Consider the following 21,866-nt stretch of genomic DNA (forward strand, 5'->3'; position numbering starts at 1 on the left):
ATCATCGATATATCAGAGAAAGAGTTGTGGGTGGCGTGCCAGAATAGGAATGGGACTGTGTGTTTTCTTAGTTGTTCAGAAGGATAATATTTATGCTTTCATAGTTCTAATTTCACACTTCAAAAGTATGTAAATCATCTTTGCATCTTTTAAAAAAGAACTGCAGAATCTAGAGTGCCAAAACTAACAAAAACAGAAATTGCTGGAGAAACTTCAGAGAAGTCTCTGCACTCAAATTATAAAAATTTGCCTTGTCTCCATAGACACTGCGAGACCTGCTCAGCTGCTTCCACAATCTCTATTACCTCTGCATCTTCATTGAATAAGTTTGGCTTTGGTAATAAATCAATACCTTTGTTTACTAACACACCTGGTTGATTTTTTTTGCCTTCTGAAATGAACACGGATGAAGTACATAATAAAACAAAGAACTGCAATGAAGTGCAGTATATGATTCTGAGGAAGGGTCATCGGGCCCGAAACGTTAACTGTTTTCTCCTCCACAGATGCTGCCAGACCTGCTGAGCTTTTCCAGCAACTTTGTTTTTGTTGCAGTATATGATTGCCCATGTGAGCTCTTGTGGTGCGGTGGACTGTCCCTAACTCGGGGTCAAAAGACACGGATGCAAGTTCCATCTGCTCCAGAGGTGTGTCAGGACATGTCTGCACAGATCGATAACTAGACAAATTGGTAACAAGGTAAAACAGTGCAGATTACGTCGCAATCAGGAGCGCGATGCAAGAAAAGAGGCTGTGCAGTCCTCCAATCTGTGTCGTAACTATTTTGAGTGGTACGGTGGTGACGTTCAACTTGAAGAGTACTCAACTATAAAACAAATCCACTCGACAGAAAGCAGAAGGGCATATTGTTAATGTCCCAAATCCACCCTCCGTCCCGGTTTTACTAGGACCCCCCCACTCGCCAAAGGGAGACACAAATCACGTTCCAGATGACGGGCGTGAGGAGGCGGGGCAAAAAGGGGTGGCCTCGACCATGTTCAGAAACGCTGGTGGAGGGGGTGGAACGTTGATTGTTTCAGGGCTTCGAAACATTAAAATCAGCGTCAGAATCCTTTATTTTCTCTCAAAAGTAGAACTGCAGTCTCAGATTCACAGTCACCGCAAAAGAAAACGTAAAGCGGAGGGAACCCGAGTTGGCGTACATTTCAGGAAAGCTGCCCACCTCCCCCGATCTTTCCCCATTCCTCGCGGTTGGTTTCTGCGCGATTGCCATTCACGATGAAGTGCCGGTGATGGCTCCCGCTGCGTGATTACCTCCTCCTCGATTATCTCTTCCTTGCACCACGCCTACCATTCAGCTAGACGACGATAACAACGGCAACAAAAACAGGGGCAAAGAAAAAGGCCGACCTCTGCCACAGGCACAGATTCGCAAACAAAAAAAAAATATATAAAGCAGAAAAGGACTCGCAATGTTATCGATGCTCCAAGAGGCTTCGGTGGGGAAGGCGCGGCCGATGCCTGGCTGGAGGAGCGTGCGGTCTGAAACTTTCAGCCCGTTTGTCAGGTACAGCGAGCGGCCGTTAACGTGACGCGATTCAAATATTCAAACGCTGGGGGCTCGTGCCCGCGGTGGCGAGGCGTTGGTGACCGTTAGCGGGCACCGGATTGCCGCAGCCCGATCATCTTTAAACCCAGGGCGCCTGGCAATTTATGCTGCAGAAATAACCATGTCTATAAGCACATCCTGGCCTTTTAGAATGATATTCGGTTTTTTTTGGCGTTGGTCTTTTTAAAAATTGTGTTCCTTCTGGTCGGAGATAAAACAAAACAAAAAACCACTTCTCCGGTTTTGTTCCAGTCAGATCCAAGCCCTTGCTCACTTGGCTGTCTCCAGTCATTGCATTGATGTGACATTCTCTTTGTATGGAAGTGGTTTTTCTCTTTCGTTCTGCCTTAGCGTTTCTTTTCAGAGCTGGAGGGAGATTATGTGTCATCTCTGTCGTTTCTTCCCACCCCATGAGATTTGGTGCCCATTCGCGGCTCTCCTGCATCTCCTCACGACTGTGGTCATCCTACTGTGCCCCTCTCCACATGCCTCCGGGCACCTTTTCGGCTCTTCGTCCCCTCTCTTTCCTCATCCTGACTCTGGTCACCTGGCAACTCCCTTCCTGCCATTTTCTCCACCACCCTCCCCCTTCTCTTGGTCTTTCTGTGATTTAGGTGGCAACCCTTTATTATGGCCTCTGGCCCTGGGCTTTCCCACAAGAGGAAACAAACTTTCCACATTTATCCTGTCAAGTCCCCTGTAAAGCGTGTGTGTTTCAGTAAGATTCATTCTTCTACACCCCAGTATTACATGCCCAACCTACTGAGCCTTTCCTTCCATACCTGGGATCAGCAAAGTTGAAGCTTCTGTGTACTGCCTCCAGTGCCAGTAAATCTTTTCTTACATAAGGGTACCAAAACTGCTTTGGTGGTTTGACTACTGCCTTGTGTAGTTTCAGAAAGACTTTGCTACATTAAATTAGATTCTTTTGAAACAGAAGCTAACATTCTATGTAAGCAGAGATAATGGGAACTGCAGATGCTGGAGAATCCAAGATAACAAAGCGCGGAGGTGGATGAACACAGCAGGCTAAGTAGCTGCTGTGTTTGTCCAGCTCCGCGCTTTGTTATCTCTAACGTTCTATGTACCCTCCCTCGTACCTGCCGAACCTAGATGCTGGATTTTTAAAATTTGCTGCAGCTTTTTGCAGTCTTTCTCCATTTAAATAATATTCAGCCCTTCTCTTCCTGTCACAGTGCCTTACCTCACATTTTCCTCCATTAAGTCTACTCACTACAGCGTGAAAAATGATATATGGAACTCAATGAAACACTGGTATTTGATAGCCTGTCAAAATAGTCACAAGATATGTAGGATATGATTTCTCTTGGTTGTTAGCTGATGGCAACCTCGGAGCACCAATACCCTCTTTTGTTTTTGACAAGTATCTATTTGTATTGCTGGCTGCCATCTTTGCTTATATGCAGCATTTAGTAACAAAATAAGTTCAAATCTGTAAAATACACCAGCTAATTATATGTTTAACATGGTCTGTTTTAAATGTGGCTTTGAACCTTCTGTTATATTTTCTATATTTAAGCTGTTGAGGCCTGAGGCACTGTGTGATTAGAGACTTGAAGACTAAGTCAAAAGAAAAATCAGGGCTTTCGTGTATTGAAAGGAATGATGCTGGTTGTCCTGAAGAAGTATTATACCCAAAAAGTTGACTTCTCTTTTCCTCTAGACGCTGCCTGGCTTGCAGTGTTCTTGCAGCCTGTAGTTTGTCTGCCTTGCATTCCAGCGTCTGCAGTTATTTTTCTCTCTAACTTTGTGAATTTTTTTTTGTCAGATGTCTTTGCTAATCAGGGTGAAAAATATTCCTGGGAATAGCAACTATGAGATAGCAAGGACTGCAGATGCTGGAAGCCAGAGTTGTTAAAATGTGGAGCTGGAGGAGCACAGCATCTGAGTAGGAAAGTCAACATTTGGGTCAAGTCCTTTCATTAGGCTTGGGGAGGGGGAAGGGAGATAAATGGGAGGAAATAAGTTGGGGGGTGCGTGGAGCTGGCAGAAGATAGGTGAGATGGTGATAGGTGGATGCCAGTAGGGGGTTGTGAATGGGAAGGATGGGGTGGATAGGTGAGAAGAAAGATGGACAGGTTGTGTCAGGTCAAGGAGGTAGGGATGAGTGGGACATGTGGAGCTTGGGGTAGGGAGAATTTGAAGCTGGTGAAGTTTGTGTTGAGGCCATTGGGCTGTAAGCTCCCAAGGCGGAATATTCGGTGGTATTCCTCCAGTTTGTGTATGGCCATATTATGACAATGGAGAAGGCCCAGGATGGACGTTCCACCAAGGAAGTAGGAGGGGAGTTGAAATGGCTGACAGTTGGAGTGTACAGATGGCAGATTCTCCCTGAATTAGTCACTGAGGAGACCACATCGGGAGCAACAGATGCAGTAAACCGGATTAGAAGATGTACAGGTGAATTTCTGTTGGATATGGAATGATTATTTGGCACCTTGGATGGAGGTGAGAGTGGTGGCACAGGGGCAGGTGTAGCACTTCCTGTGCTTGCAGGGAAAGGTGCCGGGTGTGGTGGTAAGGAGTGTGGAGCTGATGAGGGAATCGCGGAGTGAGTGGTCCTTGTGGTAAGAAGGTAAGGGTGGGGAAGGAAATATCTTTTTGGTGATGGGGTCTGATCACAGATGTCAAAAATGATGAAGGATGATGCATTGGATTTGGAAATTCGGTGGGGTGGCATGTGAGGACCAGGGGCCCGATATCCTTGTTGGGGGTGTGGGGGCAGATGTACGGGTTGAGGGCAGGATGAATCACTGGAGAAGGGGGTTATGGCCTTGAAGTAGGAGTACATGTGGGATGTACAGGAATGAAACGCTTCGTCCTGGGAGCAGATGGCATGGAGGCAGAGGAATTGGGAGTATGGCACAGTAATCTTGCAAGGGTGAGATGAGGTGTCGTTGAAGTAGCTGTGGGAATGGGTGTTTGAAATGGATGCCTGTGCTGAGTCGGTTGCTGGAGACACAAGTGGAGAGGTTCAGGAAGGGGAGGGAGGTGTCGGAAATGGTCCAGGTGAATTTTAGGTTGGGGAGAAAGGAATTGGTGAAATGGATGAATTGTTAGAGTTCCTCATGGGAGCACAAGGCAGCACTGAATCAGTCATCAGTGGAAGAGGTGAGGGATAGTGTCAGTGGAAGAGGGACTGTTCACGTATCCTACAAACAGCTCAATGGCCTCAACGTAGAGTTCACCAGCTTCAAAATCTTTCTACCCCCAGCCTCATCCCATGTCTGGCTCTCCCCCTCATCTCCACCTCCTTGATCTGACACAATCTGTACCACTTCGTTCTCACCTGTTGCTCTATCCTTCCCATTGACCAATCACTACAGCCTCCTACCTGCATCCATTTATCAGCATCCCACCTACCTTCCCTCTCTTTATTTCTGAGCTCCCTTCCCCCTCCCCAGTCCTGTCCCAAAATGTTGACATTGTTATTCCTTTGCTGTCTGACTTGCTGTGCTTCTCTATCTCCATGTTTTGTTGGAAAAAGTTGCCTGCCTGTCTCCAACTCCAGTATTTCCCTTCATTTTGATCCTGCAACATGTGATTAAAAAGGAGCAATGTGAGCCATGTTGGAGCATGTGCAGTTTTTAAACAAATCCTTTGCCCACATTGTTTAACCGTGAACGGCTTAGCCAACTACAGCCCGCTGAGTCGAAGGTTTATTTTGCAAATTATCTTAATTAATAAAAAATCTTTCATACTGTTTAAGTGTGCAACTGAAACAAGCCAGAATAGAACTTGATGATTATTCTCAGTTTTTTTCCTGACTTCTTTTGAGTTTTTAATAGTCTTTTCTTATGTTATTTAATAGTCTTTTCTTATGTTAGACAAGACCAAATCCCCTCAAAATATATTAGGGAGATAGCCTAGACCCTAATTTGTTCTTCTTTTAATGTGAAGTGAAAGGCATTGTGTTCCAGATGCAATTCGATTTGTCAAACTACTTGACTTTAAGCAAAACACACTTTGTTATGTCTGTTTTTTAACTGCATTGTGAAAATAAAAAGAATTGGCTTAACTTTAACTATTGAAATGCTTAACAACATAATATATTAACTAGCTAGTTAATAGTTCCAATATAGTAACATTGCATAGACATAGCCTTGGCAAACACAAATTCAGTAAAGTGGATTATCTCTCATGCACCTCTCTTCCCGCTGTCGGAACCCAAGGTTTAAGTTGTAACAGAGGAATAAGAGCTTTCACATCCAATTTCAAGACCCAAACAACTGCTGAAAGCTAAGACTGAAAATCTTAGTACTGTCTGACTCCACGCGTTCAGGCTGGTTGCATTGTTCCAATGATTCTTAAAGAAAAGCCCAGGTCTCTCAAGCTGTTTACTTGATTGGCTTTGACCAGACTGCCCGCTACCTTTGTCTCATATTATCGTCACAATAAGCATTGCTGGATGCAGTGGTGTATGTCCATAATTTGGTAGGTTTAATGTACAATGAATGGCTAAGGATCCTGGGATTGTATTCATTAGAGTTTAGAAGGTTGGAGGAAGATCTAGTAGAAACTTAGAAGATAATGTATGGTTCAGAAAGGGTGGACGCTGGTGAGTTGTTTCCATTAGGTGGGGAGACTAGTACCAGTGAGCACAGCCTTAGAATTAGAGGGGGTAAATTTTAGAACGGACATGAGGAGACACTTCTTCAGCCAGAGAGTGGTGGGCCTGTGGAATTCATTGCCATGGAGCGCAGTAGAGGCTGGGACTCGATGGGCCGAATGTCCTTCCACTCCTATGTATTATGGTCTTGCGTTCAGGTGCCATCTTGAAACAGAGTATAATACAAGATTTTAATGCAATCGAGTTTGTTGTCTTGTTCCTCCATCACTGCTCCTCCAATCACTGCTTGACATTGGTTGGAATGACAGAAATGGGTTCCTGAGTCTCTAATGAGCTCTGGGTTTTCAGTTACAGGCCTCTGCCATTCCCGTGATTGATGTGTCTGAGCTGGAGCCATGGCTCTGGTGATTCATGGGTTCCATCCCACTAAAGTTACCAAGCGATGTTGATAGGTTGGGTGAATGGGTAAATCTGGCAGATAGATAACCTCACGCTTGCTTATATTTGACTCTATTTTGGACCAAAAAATTATAAATCAGTGGGTTTTCTAGATGGTATATTGATGGAGTAGATGTCCAAAGAGACTTGGGGCCTCAGGTGCTTTGACTTTTAAAATGCCAGAAATGGGTACAGGGCAAAAAAACAAAACTGATGGAATGCTGGCCTTTCTATCGAGAAAACTGGGGTGTAAGAATGTAATAAGTTATGCTGCAGTCAGACAAAAACACTGATTTAGTCTCTTATTGGAGTACTGAGAGTAGATCTGGGCACCACACGTTAGGAAGGATAAATTGGCTTTCGAGATATGAAAAAGGCATTTAGTATGTTTGCCTTTATTGGTCAGTGCATCGAGTATAGGAGTTGGGATGACATGTTGTGGCTGTACAGGACATTGGTTAGGCCATTTAAAATATTGCATTCAGTTCTGTTCTGCTTGCCATAAGAAAGATGTTCCTGGGCAAAAAAGTGCAAGAAAAGTTTACAAGGATGTTGCCATGATTGAAGGCTTTGAGCTACAGGTAAAGGCTGAATAGACTGAGGCTATTTTGTTTAGCGCATCGGAGGCTGAGGGCTGGTCTTATGGAGGTTTATAAAATCATGAGAGGAATAGAAAGATCAAATGGCCAAGACCTTTTTCCCAGGTTTCAGGAGTCCAAAACTAGCGTGTGAGGCGTTTTAAGGTGAGAGGTGAAAGATGTAAAATGAACCTGACCGGCAACATTTTCATGCAGAGGGTGGTGGTTGTATGGAATGAGCTGCCAGAGGAAGTGGTGGAGGCTAATACACTTAGAACATTTAAAAGGCATTTGGATGGGTATATGAATAGGAAGGGTTTAGAGGGATAATGGGCCACTTGCTGGTAAGTGGGACTAGATTAATTTAGGATATCTGTTTAGTGTGGATAAGTTGGACCAGAGGGTCTTTTTCCATTTTGTACAGCTGTATGACTTAATCCTTAAATATGAATGCACATGTATCTCCACAGTCACTTTGCCAAACCTATATTACATCTTTTCTGAAGACTCCAAACAATATCTTATACAGATGGTCATAAGCATTCTTGGGCACTTAACAATCCTGTATACGAAAGGCAAGAGAAGTTGGAATTATTTTCCTGCATTGGTTGGTTATCAAAAAAACCCATGTAGTTCACTAATGTCTTTTAGGGCAGCAAATCTGCCTTCTTTACTTGTTGGGGCCTGCATGGGAATATGAGCCATTCAGTTGAAGGGCAGTTAGGAATAGACAAATTCTGACCCAGCCAGCAACACCCAAACATTAGACTAGAGTTTGCGCACACATGTGCTTGATAGAAAGGAAATTAATGACATTGGTTGGGGCCAGGGGGAGAGCAAGGAACAGGGAGTGGGCGCAGCTGAACACGTGGCTACGCAGCTGGTGTAGGAGGGAGGGCTTCAGATATGTAGATAATTGGGATGCCTTCTGGGGAAGGTGGGACCTGTACAAGAAGGACGGGTTGCATCTGAACTGGAAGGGGACCCATGTCCTGGGTGGAAGGTTTGCTCGAGTAGTTCGAGAGGGTTTAAACTAGTATGGCAGGGGGGTGGGAACCTGAGCTGTATACCAGAAGTGAGAGTTGATGCAGGTGAGGCAGTAGCAAGAGGTAGACCAGCTAGTGGGAAGGAACCAAGGGATCGGTTAAAGTGTGTTTGCTTTAATGCAAGGAGTATCAGGAATAAAAGTGATGAACTTACAGCATGGATCAGTACCTGGTGCTATGATGTTGTGGCCATAACAGAGACATGGGTTTCTCATGGGCAGGAATGGTTGCTGGATGTTCCAGGGTTTAGAACATTTAAAAAGAATAGGGAGCGGGGAAAAAAGAGGGGGTGTAGCACTACTAATCAGAGAGGGTATCACAGCTACAGAGGCTTCCATTGTCGAGGAAGATCTGCCTACCGAGTCTGTATGGGTGGAAATTAGGAACAGCAAGGGAGCAGTCACCTCGTTAGGGGTTTACTGCAGGCCCCCCAATAGCAGCAGGGAGATTGAAGAAAGCGTAGTTCGACAGATTTTGGAAAAGTGTGGGCGCAGTAGGGTTGTTGTAATGGGTGACTTTAACTTTCCTAATATTGATTGGAACCTGCTTCGAGCAGAAGATTTGAATGGAGCTGTTTTTGTAAGGTGTGTTCAGGAGGGTTTCCTAACGCAGTACGTTGACAGGCCGACGAGGGGAGAGGCCATTCTAGACTTGGTACTCGGAAACGAGCTGGGGCAGGTATCAGATCTTGCGGTGGGAGAGCATTTTAGTGATAGTGACCAGAACTTCCTCACATTATGCATAGCTATGGAGAAGGAGAGGATTAGGCAAAATGGGAGGATATTTAATTGGGGAAGAGGAAACTATGACGCGATTAGACATGAGTTAGGAAGCATGGACTGGGAGCAATTGTTCCATGGTAAGGAATGTGTTGTGCTGATGTGCTGAAAATTTTGTCAAACATTAAGATTGACAAGTCGCCAGTCACCAGATTTATCCTCGGCCGCTTTGGGAAGCGAGAAATGAAATTGCTTCGCTACTTGTGAAGATCTTTGCATCCTCGCTCTCCACTGGAGTCGTACCTGAGGACTGGAGAGAGGCAAATGTAATTCCTCTCTTCAAGAAAGGAAATAGGGAAATCCCCAGCAATTACAGACCAGTAAGTCTCACGTCTGTCGTCTGCAAGGTGATAGAAAGGATTCTGAGGGATAGGATTTATGACCATCTGGAAGAGCATGGCTTGATCAAATACAGTCAACACGGCTTTGTGAGGGGTAGGACATGCCTCACAAACCTTATCCAGTTTTTTGAGGATGTGACTAGAAAAGTTGATGAGGGTCGAGCTGTGGATGTGGTGTATATGGACTTCAGTAAGGCATTTGATAAGGTTCCCCATGGTAGGCTCATTCAGAAGGTCAGGAGGAATGGGATACAGGGGAACTCAGCTGCTTGGATACAGAATTGGCTGGCCAACAGAAGACAGCGAGTGGCAGTAGAAGGAAAACATTCTGCCTGGAAGTCAGTGGTGAGTGGGGTTCCACAGGGCTCTGTCCTTGGGCCTCCACTGTTTGTAATTTTTATTAATGACTTGGATGAGGGGATTGAAGGATGGGTCAGCAAGCTTGCAGACGACACAAAGGTCGGAGGTGTCGTTGACAGTATAGAGGGCTGTTGTAGGCTGCAGCGGGACATTGACAGGATGCAGAGATGGGCTGAGAGGTGGCAGATGGAGTTCAACCTGGATAAATGCGAGGTGATGCATTTTGGAAGGTCGAATTTGAAAGCTGAGTACAGGATTAAGGATGGGATTCTTGGCAGTGTGGAGGAACAGAGGGATCTTGGTGTGCAGATACATAGATCCCTTAAAATGGCCACCTAAGTGGACAGGGTTGTTAAGAAAGCATATGGTGTTTTGACTTTCATTAAGAGGGGAATTGAGTTTAAGAGTCATGAGATCTTGTTGCAACTCTGTAAAACTTTGGTTAGACCGCACTTGGAATACTGCGTCCAGTTCTGGTCACCCTATTATAGGAAAGATGTGGATGCTTTGGAGAGGGTTCAGAGGAGGTTTACCAGGATGCTGCCTGGTCTGGAGGGCTTATCTTATGAAGAGAGGTTGACTGAGCTTGGTCTCTTTTCATTGGAGAAAAGGAGGAGGCGGGGGACCTAATTGAGGTATACAAGATAATGAGAGGCATAGATAGAGTTGATAGCCAGAGACTATTTCCCAGGGCGGAAATGGCTAGCACGAGCGGTCATAGTTTTAAGCTGGTTGGAGGAAAGTATAGAGGGGATGTCAGAGGCGGGTTCTTTACACCGAGAGTTGAGAGCATGGAATGCGTTGCCAGCAGCAGTTGTGGAAGCAAGGTCATTGGGGTCATTTAAGGGGCTGCTGGACATGCATATGGTCACAGAAATTTGAGGGTGCGTACATGAGGATCAATGGTCGGCACAACATTGTGGGCTGAAGGGCCTGTTCTGTGCTGTACTGTTCTGTTCTATGTTCTAAAAGCTACCTTGACTTACTCAAAATTATCTCTAATTGACAGCAGTATGAACATAGAAAATCAGCATTCACAAGCTGTCACACCCTTCTCAACAAAAAGCACTATGAAGCAACTTAAAAGCATTCAGTTTTTTTGCCAGCAGTATGTTAGGGTTGGAGCATGATTTAGCATACCAGACCATGTGCACACTTGGAAAGATCTGTGCATCATGATATCTAACTAAATGCATCGTAACACTACGCAGTTGAAATGCATCATTTAAATTACATAATTGTGATATGATTTATATATGTACGAATTTGGATTTTAAAGAACAGATGAATGGACTTTTGATTTTAGTTCTGCAAAGGATAAATACAAAGCGGGACATAACACCAGCGCTTCGTCGGAGGTTCACTGATGATGTTACCTAGAATGGTGACGAAACGTCTGAAAACTAACCTTCCAGCTCAGCGAGCAATTTCACATCCATTTCTCTAATGTCAGATGGTCATTTTTGAACAGTGAGTCCAAAAACTTATGCCTTAAGCTAAATGACTCAGCACATAAGGTTCTTGAGCCTCTTCCACCATTCAGTGAGATCATAGCTGACCTGTGGCCCAACTCTACATAGCTGCCTTTGGCCCATATCTCTTGAACCTCAGGTAATTTTAAGTCTGAGGCTGCCTAACAAAAAATTAACAACTGATCTCGCATCCACTGCTGTTGATGGATGAGAGAGCTAAACATCTTACCACCCTGTGTGCATGGAAGTGCTTCCAAACCCCTCTCCTGAATGGTCTGGCCCTAAATCTCAGACGATTGCCTCTCGTTCTTGAATCTTCAACCAATGGGAAAGTTTCTGCTTATTCACCCTGACTTTTCCATTTTAATATCTTGAAGAATTTCGTTCAGATTATCTCTTAACCTTCTAAATGCTAGAGAAAACAGGCCAGACTTATATAATCACTCCTCATTACTTAACCCCTGAAATGGTTCAGTTTATTTAGCATCAGACCCCACAACCCTACTATGAAGTGTACAAGTCCTGCCCTGGTTTTCTTTTTCAAAATGCAGCAGCTCACGTTTTATCAAATTTAAAATCCATCTGCCACACCTCAGCCCATCAACCCATCTGATCAAGGCCCTGTTGTATTCTGTAGTAACCCTGATTGTCACTACATCACCGATTTTGGTGTCCTGTGCAAACATACTAACCATAACTCCTGTATTCATGTCCAAATCGTTTATATAAATGACAAAAAGCAGTGGACCCAGCACTGATCCTTGTGGCGCACCGCTGTTCACAGCCACCCAGTCTGAGAAGCAGCGCTCCACCACCACCCCCGTCTCGTACCTTTTCAGCCAGTTATGTATCCGGGTGTCTAGTTCTCCCTGTGTTTCATGTGATCTGACCTTGTTAACCAGTCTACCACGTGGAATCTTATCGTCTAACTGAAATCTATATAGACCGCATTCATTAGTCTGCCTTCAATAATCCTTCATTAAACTGTCAAGTTAGTGAGACATGATTTCGCATCCACAAAGCCAAGTTGACAATCTATAATCAGTCCTTGCCTTTTCTAAGCGCTGAGAAAGGGTCACTGGACCCGAAACATTAACTCTTTTTAACTTCATAGATTCTGCCAGACCTGCTGAGCTTTTCCAGCAACCTTGTTTTTGACTCTCATACCGTAAATGAACATTTTAAAAAAAAAGCACAAAGTTTGAGGTTGCATATTTGAAATGAAAATTTAAGCTGGGATATGTGAAGAAGAGCTTTTGCAGGCAATGGTGATGATATGGAATTTGCTGTCTGACAGCAGTGAAATTAGACATGCTAAGTTTTTACAAAGGAAAATAGCATCGGCACTTTGGGGAAATAGACTTGTGGGGATGCTGCAGTGTGTTGGGACTGACAACTGCTCTACAATGCGATGGCATTCATTTGATGGGCTAAACATAGCTTCCTGTGTTGTAGTAACTCGAAGAAAACATCGTTGAAATGAAACTTCGACTTGAAACGAACAGAATAGGTTTTAATGAGTATACAAAATGTGGCAAGGCCAAAGAGTGAAATGCTTGTTCCATGGATCAGAGATTTTTGTTTTATAACATTTGGAGGCTGAATTGGATTACAGATTTTCTGTTGTGTTTTCTTCTCTGTTTTGAATTGTACAGCTTTCTAAAATGAAATTTGTGGCTTTCATGCAACGTGAGTTAATCTTTGCCACAAGAAATAGATGTAGCAACTTAAAATATATTTGGAGTTGAATATGCAAACCATGCAAAGTCAGATATGTCAAATAACTGCCATGTCTAAGAGGATGGAATGTTTGTGTTGCCATGGTTGGGGTGAAAGCAGCATATTCGGATTTATTTCCATTCTGTTGTGAACCACTTATTGTTTAACATGATAATCTGCTGATGACCTGCATGTTGCCTGTAATTTCAGTGAAATGTTATTGGACTAGTCACTGGATAGAGACCGTGATTTAGTTTCACACAATGCTGCACATTGTTCTGTGGTGAGAAAGAGTATTCTGAAGGATTCTGAATTCAATGCAAGTATCATACTACATTTTACAATTTGTGTAATCCGGTTTCAAGTCGTGACTGCAACTTGTTCCATCCTGCTATAATCCCTTTTTTCAGGAACTTTGGTAGACATTATCAATTGAATTGAGGAACAAAATCCTCTCTCAATTTGTTAATAATGTCTGATTGGAAAAAAAGTGTTAAGAAGATGTCTGACAAGCAAAATCGAAAACCTCTGCAGATGTTGGCTGTTCCATCCTTTTTAATTTCGATTAATTTTGCAGTCTTGATTTTTGGGGGCGGTGATGGCCTAGTGGTATTATCGCTGGACTATTAATCCAGAGACCCAGATAATGTTTTGGGGACGTGGGATTGAATCCTGCCATCGCAGAGGGTGGAATTTGAATCTAATACATGTCTGGAACTTCATGATTTTGAATCTATTGTCGATTGTTGGAAAAACCCACCTGGCTCACTCATGCCCTTTTGGGAAGGAAACCATCCTTACCTTGTCTGGCCTACATGTGACTCCAGACCCACAACAATGTGGTTGACTCTGAACTGCCAGATGGGCAGTTAAGGATGGGCAGTAAATGCTGCCAAGCCGGCAACACCCATGAGTAAATTTTAACTAAACTGTATGCTGTAAAAGTATTTTGGAATTTGCTTGAAGAAATTGAACAGTGATAGGTGAAAGGAGGTTCTTGCAAGTTAAAATGGCAGTGAAGTTTGGGATAACCACAGCTTTTCAGGGAGAAGGATGCAGGAGATCAGCCAGTATGTTAGAATAGTTAAGATTTAAAGATAACAAAATAAGCTGTGTTTTGAATCAGTCTTGAGAGACTGTAATAAAGTCAGAGCAAGAGCGGACCAGCTGTGCAGCAGATCACCAAGATGTGACAGAAGTAAGATTATAGTTGTATAGGATTTCACATTGACTAACATTAGTGCTAAAGGATCAGATTGTGTGGTGTTTTTAAAGTGCGTCCAAAAGATCTTTTTGTGCCAGTCCTTCATAGTAGAAATGAGCTCGTGCTAGACATGAACCTTGAAAGTGAAACCATCAGAACTCCTAAACAGTAACTTGGAGACAGATGCTGGAAGCTAGAGTCAAAATGTAGAGCTGGTCAGATAGCATCTGAGAATAGGAACGTTAGTGTTTTGGGCTGAAACCCTTCATCAGGATGGTCGATTGGCAACACTGACTTCCCTGCTTGGATGCTGTTTGACCTGCTTGCCTTTCCAGCTCCACATTTATTGACTCCGAAACAGTAATCTGCTTTGTCTCCACAGACACTGCCAGACTTGCTGAATTCTTTTTTTCCTGCTAATTTTTGTGTGGTTTCTGATTTCCAGTGCCTGTAGTTCTGTTTTTATACTAGGAAATGAAGCTGCTCAAGTGGTTAAAGTTTCAATGGGCGAACATTTTGGGTATAAGTGACAGTCACTGCAAGTTTTAAAATCATTGTGGAAAGGAATAAGGATAGTGCAGAGGTTGTGTCCCAACTGGGGAAGGCCAATTTCCATATTGAGACAGGATCTGGCAAACATAGATGTGGAGTAGCTGGAAGAGAGAAGAAAGAAAATTACAGCACAGGAACAGGCCCTTCGGCCCTCCAAGCCTGTGCCGATCCGGATCTTCTATCTAAACCTGTCGTCTATTTTCCAAGGATCTGTATCCCTCTGCTCCGTGCCCATTCGTGCATCTGTTGAGATACATCTTAAATGATGCTATCGTGCCCAGCTCTGCCAGCAACGCATTCCAGGCACCCACAACCCTCTGCATGAAGAACTTTGCATGTGTATCTCCCTTAAACCCTTAAACTCCCCCCCCCCCCCCTCCCCCAACCTTGAAATCGTGACCCCTCGTAAATGATTCCCTCACTCTTGGTTTGCGGGGGGGGGGGGCGGAGGGAGGAGAAGAAAAGCTTCTTGCTATCCACCCTGTCTGCACCCCTCAGATTTTGTAGATCTCAATCAGGTGCTCCCTCAACCTCTGTCTTTCTAATATAAATAAAATCCTAATCTACTGAACCTCTCTTCATAGCTAGCACCCTTCATACCAGGCTACATCGTGGTGAACCTCCTCTGCACCCTCTCCAAAGCATCCACATCGTTTTGGTAATGTCGTGACCAGAACTGTACACAGTATTCCAAATGTGGTCAAACCCAAGTCCTATACAACTGTAACATGACCTGTCAACTCTTGTACTCGATGCCCCGTCCGAGGAATGAAAGCATGCCATTTGCCTTCTTGACCGCTCTATCAACTTGTGCTGCCACCTTCAGGGAACCACGGACCCAAACATGCAGATCTGTATGCATCAATGGCTTTTCCATTTACTGTATAGTTCACTCTCTTGAATTAGATCTTCCAAAATGCATCACCTCGCATTTGCCTGGATTGAACTCCATCTGCCATTTCTCTGCCCAACTGTCCAATCTATCTATATTCTGCATTTTCCAACAGTGCCCTCCACCAATCTTAGTGTCGTATGCAAACTTGCTAATCAGACCCTCTATACCTTTCTCCAGATGATTTATGTCGATCACAAACAACAATGGCCCCAACTCGGATCCCTGTGGAACACCATTGGTCACAGTTCTCCACTTTGAGAAACTCCCTTCCACGACAACTCTGTCTCCTGTTGCCCAGCCAGTTCTCTATCCATCTAGCTAGTACATCCTGGACTCCATGCGACTTCACTTTGCCCATCAGCCTACCATGGGAAACCTTATTAAATGCCTTGCTGAAGCTCACGTATATGACATCTGCAACCCTTCCCTCATGTATCAACTTTGTCACGTCCTCAAAGAATTCTATCAAGTTGGTAAGACATGACCTTCCCTACTCAAAACCATGCTGCCTATCACTAATCGGCCCACTTTCTTCCAAATGTAAATAGATTCTATTCCTCAGCATCTTCTCCAGCAGCTTCCCCACCACTGACGTCAGGCTCACCAGTCGATAATTTACCTGGATTATCCTTGCTACTCTTCTTAAACAAGGGGATAACATTAGCAATTCTCCAGTCCTCCAGGACCTTGCCTGTGCTCAAGGATGCTGCAATGATATCTGTTAAGGCCCCAGCTATAATTCCCCCTCAGACACCTGGGGACTTGCCCACCCTAATGCCTTTTAGAATACTCAACACTTCTTCCTTCTCCACCCCCGCCCCCATGCCAGCTTGACCAAGCGTAATGAAACATCTATCCCTAACCTCAGCATCTGTCATGGCCCTCTCCTCTGTGAATACCTACTTGCAGGTCAGGCTATGTTTGGAAATTGGAAGTTGTTTAAAAGTAGTATAGTGAAAATTCAGGGCTGACATGTTCCTCAGAGTGAAAGGCACGGGCAGCAAGTCCAGGGGACCTTGAATGTCAAAGAATATTGAATTTTGACTTTTTAAAAAAAGGGAGGGAGTATATGTCAGGTGCAGCACATTAAAACAGAGGTTGTCTTTGAAAGGTGTAGAGAGTTTAGGGAACACTGAAAAGAAATACGGAAAGCAAAGAAGGGCTACAAAATACCTTCTGGCGGATATGGTTAAAGACAACCCCAAGGCTACTATGTTAAGTATATTAAAAATAAAGAATGGCGCTTAATAGAGACCAAAGAGGCAATCTGTGCCTGTAGCCAGTGGATGTGGGTGAGTTCTTAAATGAGCATTGCTCACCTGCGTTCACAAGAAAGTCAAACCATGTTGCCATGGATTTCAGGAGGGATGTTGAGGTTAGAGTACAAGCTAAAATTCAAAATGGAATTATTTGATGTTTTAATGACCATGTTGTGGCATAAATCCCCAGACCTGATTGTATGTATCACAGACTGCTGTGGGCGGCAAGGAATGAGATTGCTGGGGTCCTGGCAGAGATATTAAATACTTAACTGGTTACATGTGAAATTCCAGATGAATGGAAGACAGCTAACGTGGTTCCTTCATGCAAGAATAGGCCAGGTAATTACAGACCAATTAATCTGCCATTCAGTGAGGGGGAAATTATTAGAAATGGAGAACAGCATTAGACAACACTTGAAAAGATGGGGATTGAACAGGGATAGGCAAGAGTGGACATTGCCAGCCTCGTTTTTCAGTGATCCAAAGTGGTAATGGGAGCAAAGAAATAGCGGATGAACTAAATAGGTGTTTTGCATCAGTTTTCATTGTGAAAGACACCAGTTGCGTGCAAGAACATCAGGAAAGTTGGGGTACATAGGTGAGTGTAGTGACCATCACAAAGGAGAAGGTGTTGGGGAAGCTGAGACATCTAAAGGTGGATAAATCGCTTGAGCTCTGAAGCAGATAGCTGAGGAGATTGTGGGGGTATTGGTAATGATCTTTCAAGAATCACTGGAATCAGGGGAGGGTCCCGGGGACTGGAAAGGATTGTGGAGTACTTGGAAGTGGATGGTAAAATAGGGCTGAGTCAGCATGGCTTCAAGAATGGGAGATCATACCTGGCAAATGTATGAGAATTCTTTTGAGGTAACAAGCAGGTTAAACAAAGGAGAGCCAATGGATGTGATTTGTTTGGATTTCCAGAAGACCTTTTGACAAGGTACTGCACAGCAGCTTGTTAAATAAGCTGACCACTGGTGTTAGGGGTAAAGTACTGGTATGTATGTGTGGTAGGGCATGGCTTAAGAGCATAAGTATTTGGGAGTTTTCGTGCATGAATCGCAATCGCTAGCATTCCAGTTCACCGGTAAGAAAGAAAGCAAATGGAATATTGACCGTGTTTCAAAAGGAGTATAAAAGTAGAGGTTTTGCTAAAACTAAACGAGGTAGTAGTCTGACCACAGGGAGAGTACTGTGAATAGTTTTGGGCTCTTATATGAGGGAAAAATGTACCGATATTGAAGTTAGTCCAGAGAACGTTTGCTAAGCTGAAGCTTGATATCGAGGGCCCATCTGTTGAGATGAGGCTCAGTAGGTTGGACCTGTACTTGTTGAGGCTTAGAGGTAGAGGTGATCTTACTGAAACAAGATTCTTGGGGAAATAAACAGACATGTACAACTGTAAATTCTGGAAACCTGGAAAAAACAGTCCATCTTTAGAATCCAGTGACTCTTTGTCTGAAACTTTGTTTTTCTCTCAACAAATACTGCCATACCTGTTAGGTTCTCTAGGAAACTTTTTTTTTTCCTCCCTGTTTCAGATTCTTGGACTTGACAGAAGCAACCTTTTCTATTTCTGTCCTATGTTGATTGTAATGAGGTCAGCCGGCTGGACTTCACAGAAAATGAATTCCCTGGTTAGGGCTCTTAATCTGGTCTAGTCAAGGAACCTTGCCTGACATAAAAAAGGAAGTGTTAGAGATTCTGATACTCTAGCACCTAGGTCTGAATGAGGCAATACTAAAGTCAAGGACTGTTCTTGTGGGAATACAGGGTACCTTGGTGATGGTGTACTGTCCTTCATGGATTTATCAGTGACGACTTGGTGTGCAGATACACAGATCCCTTAAAATGGCCACCCAAGTGGACAGGGTTGTTAAGAAAGCATATGGTATTTTGGCTTTCATTTAACAGTGGGATTGAGTTTAAGAGTCATGAGATCTTGTTGCAGCTCTATAAAACTTTGGTTGGATCGCGCTTGGAATACTGCGTCCAGTTCTGGTCGCCCTATTGTAGGAAAGATGTGGATGCTTTGGAGAGGGTTCAGAGGAGGTTTACCAGATGCTGCCTGGACTGGAGCGCTTATCTTATGAAGAGAGGTTGACTGAGCTCTGACTCTTTTCATTGGAGAAAAGGAGGAGGAGGGGGACCTAATTGAGGTATACAAGATAATGAGAGGCATAGATAGAGTTGATAGCCAGAGACTATTTCCCAGGGCAGAAATGGCTAGCACGAGGGGTCATAGTTTTAAGCTGGTTGGAGGAAAGTATAGAGGGGATGTCAGAGGCGGGTTCTTTACAGAGAGAGTTGTGAGAGCATGGAATGCGTTGCCAGCAGCAGTTGTGGAAGCAAGGTCATTGCGGTCATTTAAAGAGACTGCTGGACATGCATATGGTCACAGAAATTTGAGGGTGCGTACATGAGGATCAATGGTCGGCACAACATCGTGGGCTGAAGGGCCTGTTCTGTGCTGTACTGTTCTATGTTCTATCAATGCAAAAGATAAGAATAAAGCATTCGCAGCAGTCTTCTGCCAGAAGTGCCAAGTGGGTGATCCATCTCCTCTGCCTCCAGTGGTCCCCAGCATTAGTGATACCAGTCTTTAGCCAATTTTATTCACTCCATGTGATATCGAGAAACAGTTGTAGACGCTGGATACTACAAAGGCTATGGGCTCTGACAGCATTCCGGCAATAGTACTGAAGACTTGTGCTCCAGAACTTGCTACTTGGTTGGCCAAGCTGTTCCAGTACAGTTACAACACTGGTATCTACCTCGTAATGTGGAAAATTGCCTGAGTATGTCCTGTACACACACAGCAGGACAAATTCAACCCAGCCATTATCGCTCATTAGTCCACTCTTGATCATCAGGAAAGTGATGGAAGGTGTCATCAAAAATGCTCTCAAGCAGCACTTGCTCAGCAATAACCTGCTCAGTGATCTCAGTTTGGGTTCCGCCAGGTCCACTCAGCTCCTGACGTCATTGCAGCCTTGGTTCAAACATAGACAAAAGAGCTGAATTCCAGACATGAGGTGAGAGTGATACCCTTGCAATCAAAGCTGCGTTTGACTGGGTGTGACATCAAGGAACTTTAGCAAAATTGGAATCGAAGGGTATTGGGGCAATCTCTCCGATGGCTGGAGCCATACCTGACGTAGGAAGATGGTCGTGGTTGTTGGTCAGTCATCTCAGCTCCAGGACATGTCTGCAGGCGTTCCTCAGGGCAGTGTCCTAGGCCCAACCATCTTCAGTTTCATCAAGACCTTCTCTCCATCATAAGGTCAGAAGTGGGGACGTTTGCCAATGATTACCCGGTCTTCACCATTCTCCTCAAATACTGAAGCGGTCCATGTTCAAATGCAACAAGATCTGGACAATATCCAGGCTTGGACTGACAAGTGGCAAATAACATTTGTGCTACACAAATGTCAGGCTATGACCATCACCAATAAGAGACCATTTAAGCACCACCCCTTGATGTTCAAGTGTTGCCATCACTGAATCTCCTACTATCAAAATCCCGGGAATTATCATTGACTCCTGTACCACTATGTTTACGTAATAAGTCCACTTGAGTTTCTGATCAATCAGAAGCAAGGAATACTGTGGTGAGGAACTTGTCTGTTGACTTCTCCAAAGACTGTCCACCATCTACAAGTCAGGAGTGTGCTGGCATATTCTCCAGTTGCCTGGGTGAGTGCATCACCAACAACTCAAGAATTTTTTTCTTTATTCATTCATGGATTGAGGGCATTGTTGGCCAAGCAGCATTTATTGCCCATCCCTAATTGCCCCGAGGGCGATTTGAGCATCAAACACATTGTTGTGGGTCTAGAATCAGGTAAGAATGGTAGTTTCCTTCCCTAAAGATCGTGAACAAGCCACAGAACAAGTCTTTTTGAATGTGTTTGGGCCAGCTGAAAGACTTTGTTTTCTGAAGACTGAACTGAAGTGAAGCAATTGTGCAGAAGTGCACCCTTCGGTTCACCAACAAATCAGTGGAGCTCAGGTGGATTAAAGCTGTGGTCAGGTTTTGTGCTGAGGTTTTCTTTTCTGCGTAAGAGGAGTTAACTGCTCTTCACGAAGTGATACTTCTGAAAGGTGTTCAGGACTTAGATGCTGGGGAAACAGTCTGTATGTCTGAGATGGTCTTTGTTGAAGTATTGTTCATGTGTTCCATTAAATACAGTTTGCCTGGTAATCCACGTTTGTATATTGGTTTGCCTGTTTTATAGTCAAGGTTTCAAAGAGTGAAATTTTGTTTGGTGTTTTCTAACATTTGAGAGCTTCATTTCTGTTTGCTGGTTTCCATGGGGATTGTAACATACCATTTTAGACCGCACCTTGAAGCTTCTAACATATTTACAATGATAGAAAGCAAGTACAGAATTGCGTGTACTTCTTTGTGTGTTATTATTGATAGTTTATGGGCTCTAGAATACTTTTTTTGAAGAATTGCCACAGGTTAAGACTTGACAGAGACACAACGAAATAGTTTGCAAGATGACTCAATATTTAAATTTCTGATAATTTTCAAAGCATTTGATGCCTAAACTTTGTTTAACTTTGGCTTGTCCTCGTGTATGGCTTTGATAGTTACTTGTAGGTTTTGTGACTGTTGAATACTAAATCATTAAGTAGTATTTTTTGTTTTTTTTTCTGTGCAGCTGCAGTCGTCTTCGACAAGTTCAAGCAATTCTACGTTACAGCAGCAAATCAAAATCTGATGGAATTCTCTGTATTCTGGGTATGTCTGCTTCTGAGTGTTCTGTCTTGAAGTTTTGACCGCAATGATTTATCTCCAACTGCAAGCAATTTGACTAAAACATCTGCTTCCCTTGGCATATGCATGTCAAAAGAAGGTAGCTTGATAGTGAAGCCTCAGAGCACCTCTGTAGATTTATTAGAGGCAACCTTTTGCCCTTGGCCACCATTAAGTTGAAATTAAAAAAATTATAAGTGGAATATCTCTTCCACTAACATTAAAATGAGAAGATCATGGAAATGAGCAGGTGGTATTTTTGGTATAACAAGGTGTAGAGCTGGATGAACACAG

At 43.7% G+C, this 21,866-nt stretch overlaps 1 protein-coding gene across 3 annotated transcripts in view; it reads left to right on the plus strand.

The window, feature by feature from the left end:
* The first annotated feature begins 1,016 nt into the window (after positions 1-1,016).
* Positions 1,017-21,866, plus strand: part of dnaaf9 (dynein axonemal assembly factor 9) — a 258,377-nt gene continuing 237,527 nt past the window's right edge. For 2 of the 3 annotated variants that reach the window (XM_059650397.1, XM_059650389.1), the window contains exons 1-2: positions 1,017-1,528; positions 21,478-21,557. In XM_059650397.1, the coding sequence (XP_059506380.1) occupies positions 21,537-21,557 (21 nt within the window). In that variant the 5' untranslated portion in view covers positions 1,017-1,528; positions 21,478-21,536. The remainder of the gene's footprint in view (positions 1,529-21,477; positions 21,558-21,866) is intronic. The other variant, XM_059650395.1, reaches the window with a different exon arrangement.

Source organism: Stegostoma tigrinum, chromosome 1 (genome assembly GCF_030684315.1).
Source record: "Stegostoma tigrinum isolate sSteTig4 chromosome 1, sSteTig4.hap1, whole genome shotgun sequence".
NCBI classification, from domain to species: Eukaryota; Metazoa; Chordata; class Chondrichthyes; order Orectolobiformes; family Stegostomatidae; genus Stegostoma; species Stegostoma tigrinum.